At 48.0% G+C, this 16320-nt stretch overlaps 1 protein-coding gene across 1 annotated transcript in view; it reads left to right on the top strand.

The window, feature by feature from the left end:
- Window positions 1–3616: 3616 nt before the first annotated feature.
- The window catches only part of SYT6 (synaptotagmin 6), a 64616-nt gene continuing 51912 nt past the window's right edge, over window positions 3617–16320 (top strand). The window contains exon 1 of the mRNA XM_054463315.2: window positions 3617–3876. Within this exon, the coding sequence (XP_054319290.1) occupies window positions 3714–3876 (163 nt within the window). The 5' untranslated portion in view covers window positions 3617–3713. The remainder of the gene's footprint in view (window positions 3877–16320) is intronic.

Raw genomic sequence — 16320 nt, forward strand, 5'->3', positions numbered from 1 at the left:
GCTACAATCGTCAGACTGCTCCCTTTACATTTCTGCTGGGGACTTGGAGGGAGGAGGGAATGGGGAAAGGGCTCCCTATTTAGAAATTGCATTGAGATGGAAAGACAATATGACACATCGGCTCATGTCAAAGGAGCTCATTCTTCCCGCCTACAGCGTTAGCAATTTCCTACCAAGGTTCAATTTTTTGAAAGAAATTATTATTTGGTTTTAATTTATTTTATTTGCAACATAACTCAACAAGACATTGCTGCTCAGAGCAGAGTGGGAGCCTGTCCAAGGGCAGAGACTTAAGTTGGGGGCAGGGTATGAGCACATTGGCTATTTCCGAAGACAGGAGGACATAGGAGTGGGAGGCCTCTTGTTTCTGTCTCAAACCTCCTCTCATTCTGCCTCCCATTCCACCCCAGCTCCTCTTCCTGCATCTGAGAAGTCTGGCCTGGAGGTGTCCAGACTCGGGATGCTCCATCCATGGCTGTAGGCGCAATGAGAACGATGGGGGAGGGGGGGCTGAAAGTGAGTTGGCCTCTGTAAAACCACCCTCAGCTTCAGAGCCAGGAAAGGCTGCCTCCCTCCTCCCTCTGCCCCAGCCTCCTCTTTTCTCCCTCATGTAAAATCCTGGAGTGCTGTTGCTGGAAGAAGCCTCAAAGAGCTCCTAATCCAACTTCAGATAGGCACACTGAGCCCCAGATAGGGAATGTGACAGCCTCATGGCTGCTTTGGTGCATGAGCCCTGAATCCCAGCCCTCCCAGGCCCTGTCCAATGCACTTATTGGCCACCACTCCATGCTTACTGTCTCTGCTCCTGCTTTTCTCCTCCCCACCCCTAAACCCAAACTCAGAATGGGATTTCTCTGAGAGATAGAATTGAAGGGCAACAATTCCACTTCTTTCCACCTCTTTCCCTCTCTGGGTTTGAGTGGGACCCTGGATCCTCCCTCCCAGGTCTTGGTGGGACCGTGTGACTCTGAATTTTATCTCTTCACATGGGGAGAAGCAAAGTTATGTTTGTGGGTTGGGTTTGCAGGGCAAAGAGGTTTGAGAGACAGAAAAGTTTCCACCGTTACATGAAGAATTTTTCTGCTTTGTGGCTGGTTATGTGACCACAGTGGTATCAGCAATTGACCTGTGGGCAGGGGAAGGTAGCCGGCTAAAGAGGACAACTAGGGTGAGGCTTTATCTTAATGTCTCCTTCTGAATGTGTGTTTCTTTACCTGTACATCTGTCTCCCTGTCTGTTTCTCTGTTCTCTATTTCCTATAACTGTCTCTCTGGATCTCTGTCTCATCCTCTGTCTCTCTCATTTGTATCTGTCTCTTGCCTCTATTTCTGTCTCTGTTTCTTTCTCTCTGTCTCGCTCATCTCTGTCTCTCTCACACACCCTAACTCCTACAATCCAACTTCAATAGCTATTGACTGACCCAGGGGCCCTAACCTGTTTCTGCAGCCCTATCAGGGCAGCAGCTCCTTCACACTGCTAGATTGGGAAATGCCAGGTCCGGAGCTGCTGCCGGGCGCCAGAGACGCTGCAGAACCGTCTGCCGAGTGTGGAGGCTGAATCCGGGAACAATGAGAAATTATCTGTTAATTCTCGGCTCCTGCCACCTGCTCTGCTCCAAACAAGCTCCTTTGCCTTCAGTTTAGATGCAAATTCCCCCACTCGATGTAAGCAAAATATTGATTTCCCTGCATCACAGGTCTGGGCCCTTGGAATGGTCCTGTGTTTTTTCATTCTCTGCAAAGGCAAAACAAGGCGCTTTGTTCTGTGAATTTCCCCAGGAACTCGCGAGGGGGAGGGAGAAATAGCAGCGGGGTGACAGAGTTGCCATAAACACGGGCAAAGAGCAGTTCTCCATTTGTATTTTACATAAACACAAACCTGCCACTTGGGAAACTGCTAATAAGCATGTAGCCAGAGGCTCTTCTGAGTGCTGAGATCTGCATCGGGTGATGGAAAAGAAGTTAATGGGGCCTCTAGGCTCCTCAGGTGGGTTTTCAGAAGCACCAGGAAGGCGAATAGGGATGCCAGAGCCCCACCTGTTCTTGGAACAGTAACCAAACACCTCCGGCAGGAAGGCAGCCCGGATTGCGCAGTATCGCCTGCGTCGTGTCTGCTTGGTCCCTGCCTGAGTTCCTAGCCTTCTGCTATCACAGGCACAGGGGTCAGGGTGGAAGCTGCGAACCTTCAACAATTGCCTCTCCCTGGTCCCCTAAACTTATGCCCACGCGATGGTAGCACCGACTGGGTCTTCAGCACCGTGGACAGAGCCAGGGAGCGCCTCACGGTGGAAAAGCCGCCTGGCTGGGCCAGGGTCCACACAGGCCTTGCCTTGGCCCTTGGTGCCCAAGGCACTAGCTGCTAGGGGATCGCAAGTCCAAGGGCCAGTTGGCACAGATGGCGCGCACGCAGTGGAGACCGCCAGGAGCTAAGGCTCGGAATCTCCTCCCTCCGGAACGTGAGTCACTGCCCGAGTCACTTCCAATAAGCGTGTTAATTAAGAGGCAAGACCCTTCTCCCTCGCCAGCCACTCGGGCATACACCAACCCAGCAGTTTCCAGGGGCTGCAGCTAAAGTTTCCTTCCCAGCTCCGGTAGAGTAAATGGACCTGAGTCTGGGGCTTCAGGCGAGCCCCACACAGAAGGGGCCCCACCGCCGACAGGTGTAGATTAAGAGACTCCCGAGATAGGCCCCTGCAGGGCGCTGGTCCCCCGGCCTCCCTGACCATGGCTCACAGACTTCCAGCGCTGAGTGAGGCAGCTCGAAGCCCCTCACCCAATCTGTTCCTGGGCCTCACTCCACAGTTTCTGAGGGGATCTCTACTTTAGCCTCAATCCTCCCGTTGAGCTTTCTGTCTTTCTTGTTATGCTTAGCAGAAAGATACATGATCTCTGGTGCTGTTTCACCGAAGCAAGGAGGTGGGTCGGCGGAACTGAGCGCCCTGCGCCCTCTTGAAATGACCCCCCATTCCTGTTCGCCAGAAACTTTCCCCTCCCGTTGCCATGGAGAGAGACGGCCGCTGCCTCCCGTCGCCATAGCAACATGCGGGTACCGCGGACCACAGGATTGCGGAGATCGGAAAGTCTTGCAGTTCGCATCGCCCGCCTGTCTTGGGGTCTTCTACCTCCGAAGCTGGGACTCGGCGGCCAGTCTAACTGCTCCCGTCAGGAACCTCGGCCAAGGTCCTCCCAGCCCCTGCCTGACCGTCGCTCTTTCTGTTACGGGGTTATCTATTTCCCTGTCATTCGTGTGGCATGTGGCAGTTTACCCAGTGTTTTCACAAACACGATCTTTCTATCCCCAGGGAGTCCATGAAGTACTTAAAATCATTACACCTCCTTTACGGAGAGGAAAATTGAGACTCAGAGACGCCCAAGGTCACACCAGGCAGTGAATGCGGAGTGGGAACCCGGACTCTTTCCCGGCCTTGCACCCTTCGAGATTCGGGACAGCCCGGCTTCCCGCCTCGAAACCCCCACCCTCCGGACTCAGGCCAGTCCCTGAGTGTAGAGGGGGCGGCCGCGAGGCGCCAGACTTGCCAGCTGCCGCGGGATGCCACGTGAGGGGCGGGGACCCTGCGGGGAAGTGATTAAAAAGCAGAGCGGAGCCGCAGAGGGCCGCTGCAGGGAGGGTCTTCTTGGGGCCGTCGTGCCCCGCCCCAGTCCGGCCGCGGCGCGGGTTCGAGCTGCTGCTCGGCAAGCCTGGGTGTCTAGGGCATGAGCGGAGTGTGGGGGGCCGGCGGGCCTCGGTGCCAGGAGGCGCTCGCGGTCCTCGCCTCGCTGTGCCGGGCCCGGCCGCCCCCTCTCGGGCTGGACTTGGAGACTTGTCGGAGCTTCGAGCTGCAGCCCCCAGAGCGGAGTCCCAGCGCGGCAGGCGCAGGTAACGGGAGACCCAGGACCCCCTCCCTTCCTGGATATGCGTCCTGCGGTCTCTCTTCCCCAAAGCCCCAGTCCCAGGAGCCCCAGAACCTAGAGAGAACTCTCCAGGTCTGGATTCTGGATTGGGAGACTGCCTCGTCCAGCCCTCTGGCCCATCGCTTGCACAGCCAGGAGAGACCCGAAGGGGACCGGGGGTGGGGGTAGAAGCCCCCTGGCCCTCCTGTATTACTACTGCGGAATGCGGGGGACCCCGCAGACAGCCAGGCTCCCAGGACGGGGCACCCTCGGGGCTTCAGTTTCCCTCGCATCTCCAAGCTCGCTCTGCTGGCGATTTGCCAGGAGAGGGGTCCCTGGAGAGAGCGGGAGACGAGGAGCGCCCGGCTGAGGAACAGAGCTCGCCTCCTAGCGAGTGTCGAGGTCCCTGGGTCCGTGCGTCGGTCTGTCCGTCCGTTTGTGTGTTCTTGCGGTTAACGCAGGCGGACCCCCGGTCTCTCCGGGAGAAACTTGGGTCTGCGACTGGCACGAGGTCTTTGTGTCCGGGTGTCTCTCCGGCTGCGAGTGGTTTTCCGCGTCTCCGCTGGGGGGCGGGGGACAGGGGGCGGGGTGGGGGAGGGTATGAGGGTGTTGCGGCGTCCTTCCCCCACCCCTCTCGCCCCTATAACTCGCTCCCTCCGTCCCTCTCGGACTCGGACTCGGGGCGGGTGCGCGACTGAGCTGGCGCCTCTAGCCGACTTTGCCAAGAGGGCGCCTCCTGCCCGAGCCGCGCGGACCCCGCGCCGGACGCAGCCCCAGGCGGCCGCCTAGCCGAGGCAGGAGCCCGAGCTGAGTCGAGCTCGCCGGAGCGGGTGAGTCCCGAGCCCGATTCCCGCCAGGCTGGACCCCGGCGCGCAGCTGCGGCGTCTCCGGGGAGTCGCGACAGGAGGAATGGCGTGTCGCGCCCTGGCGGCGGGAGCTGCGGGAGGGTCGGCGACGTGGCGGCCGGCCCAGGGTATTTACCTGCTGCACCAGTGCCCTGCAGCCACGCTCGCCGGCTGCCGCGGGGCTTCTTTGTCCAGATGTCTGGAGGGTCCGGGGCGGCAGGGAGTACTGGGTCGCGTCCCCTCCATGGGGGAGGGGCTGGGGGAGTGAGAGGCCTGGAGATAATGCGGAGTGGGGGTGGGGAGATCCTGCAAGGACCAGGGCGCCGGGGTTCCAGGAGGCTCTGCAGGCTCCATCCCTCCTTGTTCCCCCACCCCGACCCCAGTAGCGCTGGGCCTAGGAGTACTCGGGAGTTGCTCAGTGGCTCCGCACCGCTGGCGCGGGAAGGGGCGAAAGGGGCTGCCAGAGGCGGGACTTTGGTCCCCACGCGCTGCTCCAGGGACGAGAAGCCAGGGACGGGCGGTTCTGGGAGCAGGTACAGGTGGGGTAAACTCCCCAGCGGCTGCAGGTCCCAGGGTCCTGTTTTCTTTCACTTGAGGTTAAAGGTCGTATATAGAGGTAGATACCCGTGAGGAACAGTTGGAGGGAGGGGGCGGTGGGCCAAGGGGAGTCTTGCCTGTGTGTAGGGGGCTGTATCCAGCCTTGGGGTGAGCGGAGCCCACCTGAGCCCTGTGAGGGTCGTAGGAGGCGCTGCTGTCCCTAGTTGTGGCAATGTTTAGTCAATGGTTTAATCACTGCAGCAGAAGGGACTGAGGTTAGACCTAAAGAACTTTTAGAGGGTGGTACAGAGATGGAGGTTGGGGAAGTTGATTCCCTGCCTTGGAGATTCGCAGAACACATTAGGCCTAGCAAGCTATTGTTATAAGACTCTGGTTCTCTGGTGCCATCCCCTCCTACACCACACATACCCACCAGACACAGAATTTTCCCTATCAGGGAGTCTCTTCCTGCCTCTCCCTACTCCCCAGCTCCCTTCCATCTTTTCCACCAATGATCCATCTCCAGTGGAACCTTAATGCTAGTCCTGACCCTCAGAGCCTAGAGGGTGAGAACATACCTGTGGAGTTCCATCTGGGATGGAAGCTGACTCTCCTGTCTGTTCAGGGCAGAAATGCTGGGGGTGAGGGTGGAAGTTGCTGGAAGTGGGTCAGGGCTGTATGTGCACAGCACATCTTGGTAGGGGGAGGCACAGGTGTTCTGACTCCACAAGGATACCCATAATCTGGAATGACAGGTGCCTGGATGGCCAGGTTGAGGGTGAGAAAAGCCTGAGAGGTGAGAGTGGGCAGGCCCAGATGAATTACTATGCCTTCCCTGCAGGCTGCATCAGAAGATGAGTTCGAGTTGTTAGCTCAGGAAAACTTTAACTTTGGCTGCTGAGTCACAAGTCCCAGGAAGCCCAGGGTCCAAGCTGGGAGGCTGAAAGGGATATGGGGAGGCAGGAGCAGACCCTTTGATCATAGCAAGAGAAAGATAGTGGTTGAGAGTGGCCTTGGGATTTTGAGAATTTAGGTGACCAGAGGGTTTGGGGAGATGCCATGGAGTTCAGGACCAGGCCCCAGCCGTTCCGCCTCCCAGCCTGCTCTCTGGGTCCAGATTCTCCAACCAGCAGAATGCTAGAGCTTTTCATTTGTTGCAGTTTTATGAAAAATTCAAGTGGCTAGAGCATGCCCAGCTCTGTTTACCATTTTATGTTTTCCTTTGACTCCTTCCTGTTCTAAGTCTCTAGCTTACAGATTTCTAGTAACACCCTGAGATTCAACAATTCAGATTCAGACTCGACTGTCATTTGCTGAGACTCCTCTATAGGCTAGAGTCTGTGCTAGGAATTGCACAGGAAGTCTCAGTTAATCAGACCCTGACTTGGAAACACCTGTACACAAACTGTCCAAACTAAAAGCAAGTTTCCCCTTTTTCTTTAAAAACTCTGAAGCCATAGGCCTGCTATTCTCCTTAATATACCCCAAGTGAACACTAACAAGCAGTTCTCCACCTTTCATTGTGTCATTTGCCTTGTGGAAATGAATGAACTTTTTCCATAAGCCAAGTTGCAGAGGTTTAGGTATGGTCAGCATGGGTTCTGGACTTAAGGTAGCAAGCAGAGGTCCAGAAGTGCTCCAGAAAATGCAGAAACCTGACAGGAGACCTCAAGCTTCCCTGTTTTTCTTAGGCTGGCAGCCGGGTGTGGTTAACTCCAGTTTACTTGTGGCCCTGAAATTTATGTGATATTTGTCCTTCTCACTGGAAGGATGGAATTCGGCAGATTTTGCCCTTTTGAGGAAAAGTACAATGCACAATCCTTTAGAACCCAAGGAGATGATATTCTGACTAGTGTGTTTTGAGCTTTAGAGTTCTAGAAGCAGGGTCCAGTATCTAGGAGTTGTAGAGCCCTTAGATTTACAGTTCTAGAAGTTTTCTTCTCCCTCTGACTTTGATGAGAACATCAAGTAGGGATGGTGGTTTCAGTATGTGTCATCCCTCTAAGCTCTGTACAAAAGACATGTTCTCTTCTAACTGTCTGAAGTTTATCTTCCCTGTCCACAGAGTTAGGGGTATAACATGTGGCTGCAAATAGTGAGGAGTGGCATTGAGGCATCTGGATCAAACCAGGTTTCCTTATGGTCTGTATAGGGTTGTCTGGAGTGGGGAAAGCATGCTAAGACAAAGTCCCAACTAAACTGGGTGGCACCCTTTCTAGTCTTGCTTAGGAAAAGAAGCCTCTAAGGACTGAGTCACACTTACGAACTGAAATCAGAAGAGTATCTGAAAATAGAAATAAACAGGAGTATCCAGATCTGGACCCTCCAAGTATAATGACACAACCTCATCCCTCCCTTCTTTCTTCTAGGAGCACTGAACTCTTTCTTGCTCCCCCGAGGACCCAGGCAGACCCCTCTCACTAGTTGCAGGTACAAACAGGGAGAGAAGCATAGAGGGAAAAGAATTTCTGGCTGTCTGCCCTCCACCTCCATCACTCCAGCCTTGATCCTACATTCAGAAGGGCCACATGCCCTGACCCCTCAGGCAGAAAGGTACAGTTACCATCCACCAAAATAATAATATTAATAATTGTTAAATTAGTGCCAATGTTCTGTTAGCTATAACACTCCACATTAGTCTCCGATTTAGCTCTCAATCCCCTAATGATGGTGGAAGTGAGCGCCCAGTCATAAAGCTTGGTGCGGCCGTAATTAGTTTGGCATTGTCTCTCCTCATCACAGCTTTTTCAGGAGCATTAATTCCTTCTCTGTTTGGACTCTGCTAATTATCCCCATTGGTAGCTCAGGCTGGATCTCTGAAAGAAGGAAAGGAAGCAAAAGCCCTCTGCTCCCCTCCCCCCAGCCCTGAATTTTAATTACACCGGTTCTCCCAATGAACTTACAAGCCCTGGCAGAGCTTATTTATTAATGGGCCACGTCTGAGCCTCAGTACAGAATAGCTCTGTTCTCCCAACACACACACACACACACACACACACACACACACACACACACAATCTCTCTCTCTCTCTCTCAGGTATTCCTCAGGTACCCCTTTTCCAGAGGCCACTGGTTACTTGCCTGGTGGCTGGTGGGCAACCTGAAGTGTCAGCTTTCCAGGGAAGAAGATGGGGCAGGTGGTGACCAGGCTGGTCATAATCCGAGTCTCTGGGGCTCTGTCCAGGTTCATAGGGTCAGGCCAAAAAGTGGGAGTATCCCTCCCATCCTCTCCTGAGTACAACTAAGAAATACTTGCCCCCACTCCAACTTCTCTGTCCAGCCTGGGACTCCACAGCTCAATCTGTAGTCCTCCCAGATACCTGATTCAAGAGCCCAGATTTGGGCATCAGAAAGTCCTAGGTTCAAATCCCAGCTCTTCTCCTTAATGCACTGTACCCTTGAACAAGTTACCTGGTTAACATCTCTACGCTTAGTTTATTTATCTTTAAGTGTGTATACCAATTTCTTAGGGAGGCTAGAAAGGTTAAATTGGATAATGTAAAGAGCATAATGCTCACTATGTATTAATAAATAAATAAATAAATAAATAAATAAATGATATTATTAGTATTTTATGAGTGGTTCTACCCAGAATCTCTTCTCTTCCCAGACTAAACGTTCTTCTTCCAAGCTCCTGGGCCTCTGCGTCACTTGCTCCCTGGCCTCTGGGCTGTGCTTTGTCTATGTCTCTGTCTGTGTCTGCACGAGAGCTCCTTGGCCGAGGCAGCTCTTGCTCTCCCCAGCCTGCACTGACCATTTCTGAGGGTCCACCACCAATTCCAGGCCCTGAAGCCAGCCTTCTCTGGCTTTGGGGTGAGTGGGGAAAATGGTTCTTTCTTTTTGCTTCCTCTTCCCAGTTTATCTCTTCAATTACAATCTGTTAGCAAGAATGCCTGTTACTGTTACAAAATGGATTTTTCTGACGTGGGAGCCCATTAGAAAAATGGGAACAATAGCAAGCAATAAGAATTGCTGATGAATTCTAACACTATGGGTGGAGAAGAGGGGAGGGGGCACTAGGGCTGTCTTTGGAGAAAGAAGTGTCAGTGGGGGAAGATAAGAAAGCCCTGAGCTGCTAATTAATAACCCAGCATTTTCTGGAAGAGGAGGGAGACCATCGGCCATCACCCCAACCAGACAGTCTCATTTAAGGTGACAAGCAGATCCTACCCTGATGGCCTTGAAGGGGATCTCAACTTCCCAGGAGAGAGGAGGGGCCTGATGTCCCTCGGATGCTTTGTCCTCTGATCTGGTGTCTCCCTTCCCTGCCTCAAAGACTTAGCTTAGCTTTGTGTCTGTTCTGTATACACAGTCAACTGTTATTCTCCACCAAAAAACAAAACATGAAGAATAACAGCAGCTTACATTTTGGGGACATTCACCGTGTACCAGGGCCTGTGCTCAAAGTCTTAGCTTATTTAATATTCACAATGATTCTGCAAGGTAGGAATAATTCGAATCCTGATTAAATAAAAGAGAAAACTAAGATTTGGACAGGTTAAATAACTTGCTCAAGATCACACAATTAGAAAGCAATGAAGATGGTACATGCTGTGCTGTCGGTCATTCTGGCACTGCCACCCACCTGAGATGTCCATCCTGTGTCTGAGCACCTATGAGTTCAGTTTCACAGCCAGGGCTAGAAGCCATGTGCCCCTGTACAAGGCTATGTCACTGGGGTGTGATCCCAAAGCCTAGTTTCATAGTTGTTTTCTCTCCCATGGGACTGCTGGATAGTTGGCTACTGTGGTTTACCAAATCAGGTGCCCATGAAATACTAGAGCTCCTCTGATGCCTGAATGAAAACATTTCACAATGAATATTGAGCAATAGGCTTCTTTTCCCCAAATTTCAAGAAAGTTTTCAAGAACGTAGGATGTTCTCAATTACAGATTTTTCTTCCACGATCTTCTTCTTACTTTTTTGGAATTCATTCCTGTTCACCAGCTGGCTGGTGATGGTAACAGCAAAACAACTGAGGGGGCAGCAAGCAAATGAGTATTAGCAGGAAAAGCCTGGAGATGTGTGATCTGAACCATAGTTTGTGTTACGTCTCAAGATACAGACAGACCTGGCTATGTCCGAAACTGTTATATTATTTCTGCTAGTAAGATTGTTCTTGGTTTGTAAAGACAAGGTTAAAGCTATCTCTGTTGATTAATGTACAATGGTTTGCAGGTGTTCTGCCCATTAAACAAATTTCAAAACTAAGGACTATTTCAAATTGGGCTGGGCATAACTAATTCTAATAAAAATAGGTAATATTTGTTATATTGCTTATTACCTGTTAGGCACTATCCTCAACACTTTCGGTCTCATTTAAAACTCACAATGACCCTATAAGGTAGATACTATTATTACCCCCAATTTATAGATGAGAAAACCGAGGCTGAGAAGTGTTACATAGTTTGCCAAAGTCACACAGTTTAAAACTAGTAGAGGTAGACTGTGAGTGAGGCCAGTCTGACTTCAGGGCAATGCTTCCTTCTCTCTAAGCTGAAGCAGAAGTAAAGAAGAAGACAGGGAAGAAGAATCCAAATACCTAGGAAGTACTTTCTCTTTTTCAGTTCTGGGCTGAACCCTCTCTTCCTTACTGGAGGCTTACTTCTCACTTTTCCTGAAGTGAATGCGTGGTGTAAATTGAAAGAGCACTGGATCAGGACTCAAAAACTGGCAGAGTTGCCCATCAAAGTTCTAGCTGCCTCAAGGGGTCAAAGTTCAAATAAGATGTGAATGGGAAAAGGGTTTTGAAGACTATTTGTGCACCTGTGATTTCCTAGAGGACATGTCCCAGTGGGTTGGCCCCAGCAAGCCCAGAGTGGGAAGGCACACAGCTTAGGTTATCTGGGCCTTTGTGCAGCCCTTAGGCTGTACAGAAGCCTACAGCCCTTTCTAATCTCAATGTACCTTAAACTAGGAGATGAGGGCTGTCTGAGTTCAAGGCCACATATTGTGATTTTAAAGGAGCTAAATCTTCTACAGTCACCTCCTCCCTGCTGCCTGCCTCTGGTCTTACTAGCCTTGCTCACCAACCTTGCTCACCAACCTTGCATCTCCTGTGAAGATGAACCCACTCAGTGTTTGAGACCTAATTCTCCTTGCACTGCCTGCCAGTGAGATGTCAAAAGCCCAGGCTCCTCTAATCCTGGAATAAGATTCTTCAGGCATAGGACAGGCCTCCTGGTCTCATATAACCAATATTGAGCACTGGGTTCTGATTCCGATAAACCATGCCCTCTGCCTCCCCTAATCACAGCTCTGAGGGAACAGTAGCTGGGGGTCACATGGAGAGGCAATCTAAATAGCAACCACACCGAGGAAAACCTCATTCTCCTGCCCCACCCCCTTCTCCTACCTCTCTTTTCATTTACGAATTCAATTATTTGTCAGGCTGAACATTTAAGTGCACTCTATGCTCTCTAGATTCCCCCTACTTCCCTTCTCATTAAAATTCTAATTATTACCAGAACAAGTAAGATGTATGATCAAAGGAAAGCAAAGCCCTAGAAACACCTTTTGTTTTGAGGTGACTCATATTGCAGAGAATGCATCCAGAACAGCTGTAACAGAGAACAGATGTGAAGGGCTAGAGATGGCCAGATATGTAGAATAAAGACACATATAGCTGTGGTGACTTTCCTGGTGAGCCCACTAGGATAAAGACCTGAAGAAAGAGTCTCCAAATTATTTAGATCATGAACTCATAACAGGTTAAAAAAAAAAAAACCTTAGTACCTCCAATGTATGTTTTTTTGTTCCCAAGTTACATACATGTTCCACAGAGGTGATACTTCAGAAACAGACTGGCTGGGTTGTAGCCCAGTTTCACCACTCACTAGTTGTGTGACCTGGGTAATCTATTTAACCTTCTGTGCCTCAGTTTCCACATCTGCAAAATGAGGATAATAATCATACCTTTTTCATTGGAGAGGATTAAATGAGTGAATAGATATAAAGCTCTTTGAACCTTAGACATATTAATGTTGAATAAATTGCCTAAATCTAATAACATGCTATTATTCCTATCAATCTGTATATTAAAAATGTGATTTCTTGTAAAGGTTATAAATATTAAAATGGCTTGCTTTTTTTCTCTTGTGTCCCCCTGCCCCGAGGTTCACCCCATTGGAGACACCACCACATTGGAGACCTTTAGTATAGAAGTTGATTTAGAGTGAGATTTCCCAGTGTCTGGCAGTCTCTAGGTGAGGGACTACCTCCAGCTCCTTTGGCCAGGGAAAGGCTCTAATGTCTCTGTGCAGGGAGCCAGGCGTTGGGAAGGCTTGGGAAGGGGGTGGTGGTAGGTGGTTCAGGACTTGAGGATTCTCTGCTATTATTCCCTATTCTTGGAGGTGATAACTAATCTAGGCAAGTAACTTGCAGCAAAGGAATCAAAAGGCAGTGCTGGCTTCCCAGAGAGAGTGGCTGATATCCTCACCTCCTTCTTGGCCCCTCTGATGTGGGATCTCTTTCCCTGGAGCCTATGTGCTGTGGGAGTACCTGGATCCCCTTAGCAGGGGCCTGGGCATTAAAGCCTCGCTCAGAACTTGGCACATGGCAGGTACTCAGTAAATGTTGCTTGAACTTAATTGAAATGAGAACTAATTACAGCCTTCTCATACATCATTCTTTCAGTCACTCATTCATTCCATGTGCCAGTTTCTACGTGAGGCCCTGAATCAGACAAAGAGGAAAAACATGTGCCATAGTAGCCTACAGTTTAACCAGAGACAGACAGGCCAGGGCAGAGGAAAGAGTGCCAGCCTGGGTGGTGGACATCTGGACCCTAGTCCAGGTTCTGTGTCTGACCAACCTGTGACTCCAAGCAAGTCCCTTCTGTGGACTACTGCTGCCATCTTTAAAGGCACAGCCTGGCCTCAGTACTTGTGGGGTCATTTCTTACCTTAAATAGTAAGATTTTAAAGGCATTTGGACAGGCTAATACTGAGGCTGCAAACTTACAAGCTTTCAGGGGCCAGACAGGGAACAGGGAGTGGAGGGTTGAGCTGGTGAGGACATATCCTTACAAAGAGAGTCACCAGTTCCCACCATGTGGGAGCCCATGTTCAATTACCAAGTCATTGGTCTTTTCCAGTGAATTCAGAAGTCTGGGGTGATGATGATGATGGAATTTCTTAACGTTTCAATCATTAAGCAAGCCAAACAAAACTCTTCTGCTAGCTTGTCCACAGTAACCTTTTTGCAAACCCTGCAAGGTATGCCCTTGGTTCAGAGCCTTCTAACTTCTCTACTCTGAGCAAGAAGAGGCCTTGGGCTCAAAGGTTCATTCCCAAATTTGGAGAGGGAAGTGGGATGGGAGGTCTGCTTAATAATTTCTCACAAAGAGGGGCATCTCTCATAGGGGCATACTCTTTTCTTGGGATAATGGGCATCCCTGGGGTCAGGGGTGGGCTGGGGGTGGGGGAGTGAGAGCCCACCTCCAAACCAATCACAACATTTAAAATACCAATTTTACAGCAAAGCTCTTGAATAGCCACAGGAATGGAAGAGGACAGCTCTAGGAATCATTTGTACATGAATACCTTGGAGATATTGTAGGTTCAGTTACAGACTACTGCAATAAAGCACATATCAAAATAAAGCAAGTCACACAAATTTTTTGGTTTCCCAGTGCATATAAAAGTTATATATATACACACACACGCACACACACACACACAGAAGTTATATATAACTTATATGTATATATACACATATAAGTTATATATAACTTATACATATATATGCACATATAAGTTATATATAACTTATACATATATACATATGTATGTATGTATATATAGATATATGTAACTTTTAAACTATACTACTTTTATACTATATATGTATATATACACATATAACTTTTATACTATACTACTTTTATACTATATATACATATATGTATATAAAACTTTTATACATATAAGTATATGTAATTTATATATGTACACATATAAACATATATATAACTTTGTGTAATTCTATTGTACACTTAATAGACTACAGTGTATTTTATAAAAATAAATAGAATTATTAGAATAGCACAATAGAATTAAATAAAATATATACAGTATAAAATATACTGTAGTCTATTAAGAGTATACAGTATATACATATATGCATAGATGCATATATGTGAATATATGCATAGATACATATATGTGAATATATGCATATACACATATATGTGAATATATGCATATACACATATATGTGAATATATGCATATACACAGTATAAAATATACTGTAATATACTGTAAATATAATGACATCAAGAATGGTGAATCCTATTCATATGGTTTTCAATTTACTTTGCCCAGATCCATCAAAGGAATCACTATCCATGGCAGCTAAAGCCTTACAAAACGTATACATTGTAATATATATACCTATATATACACACATATACAGTGTAAAATATACTGTGGCCTATTAAGTGTGCGATAGAATTACACCCAAAAACAATATATACACCTTAATTTTAAAAGCTTGATTGCTAAAAAATGCTAACAATCTGAGCCTTCAGTGAGTCTTAATCTCTTTTTGCTGGTGGAGGGTCTTGCTTCGATGTTGATGGCTGCTGACTGATCAGTTTGGTGGTTGCTGGTGGCTGGAGTGGCTGTGGCAATTTCTTAAAATAAGACAATGGTGAGTTCGCTGCTTCAATGGACTTTTCCTTTCACTAAAGATATCTCTGTAGCATGCGCCACTGTCTGATAGCATTTTATCCATAGTAGAACTTCTTTCAAAATTGGAGTCAATCCTCTCAACCCCTGCCACTGCTTTATCAACTAAGGTTATGTAATATTCTAAGTCCTTTGTGGTCATTTCAGCAATGTTCACAGCATCTTTACCTGGAGTATATTTTATCTCAAGAAACTACTTTATTTACTCATCCACAAGAAGCAACTCCTCATCCATTCTTCAGGCTCCACTTCTAATTCTAGTTCTCTTGCTATTTCCACCATATCTGCAGTTACTTCCTTCACTGAGGTCTTGAACCCCTCAAAGCCATTCACGATGTTTGGAATCAACTTCTTTTAAATTTCAGTTAATGTTGATATTGATATTTTGACCTTTTCCCCAGAATTATGAATGTTCTTAATGGCATCAAGAATGGTGAATCCTATTCAGACGGTTTTCAATTTACTTTGCCCAGATCCATCAGAGGAATCACTATCTATGATAGCTAAAGCCTAAGATTTGAAAGTTGAAATTACTCCTTGATCCATGGGCTGCAGAATGGATGTTGTTTTAGCTGGCATGAAAACAACATTTATCTCCTTGTACATCTGCATCAGAGCCTTTGGGTGACTAGGTGCATAGTCAATGAGCAGTAATATTTTGAAAGGAATCATTTCTTCTGAGCAGTAAGTCGCAACAGTGGGCTTAAAATATTCAATAAACCATTCTTAAACAGATGTGCTATTATCCAGGTTTTGTTTTTCCATTTTTAGAGCATAGGCAGAGTAGATTGAGCATAATTCTTAAGGGCCGTAGGATTTTTGGAACGGTAAATAAGCATTGGGTTCATCTTAAAGTCATCAGCTCTGTTAGCCCCTAAAAAGAGAGTCAGCCTGTCCTTTGAAACTTTGAAGCCAGGCATTGACTTCCCCTTTCTAGCTATGAAAGCCCTAGATGGCATCTTCTTCCAATATAAGGCTATTTCTTCTACTCTGAAAATCTGTTATTCAGTGTAGTCACCTTCATCAATTATCTTAGTTAGATCTTCTGAATCACTTACTGCAGTTTCTACATCAGCACTTGCTGCTTCATCTTTGAACTTTTGCATTATGGAGAGGACTTCTTTCCTTAAACCTCAAGAATCAACCTCTGCTAGATTCAAACTTTTCTTTTGCAGCTTCCTCTCCTCTTTCAGTCTTCATAGAATGAAAGAAAGGTACTGTCTTGCTCTGGATTAGGCTTTGGCTTAAGAGAATGTTGGGGCTGGTTTGATCTTCTGTCCAGACCACTAAAGCTCTCTCCACATCAGCAATAAGACTGTTTTGCTTTCTTATCATTTGTGTGTTTGCTGGAGTAACA

The sequence above is a fragment of the Pongo pygmaeus genome, chromosome 1 (genome assembly GCF_028885625.2).
Source record: "Pongo pygmaeus isolate AG05252 chromosome 1, NHGRI_mPonPyg2-v2.0_pri, whole genome shotgun sequence".
NCBI lineage: Eukaryota > Metazoa > Chordata > Mammalia > Primates > Hominidae > Pongo > Pongo pygmaeus.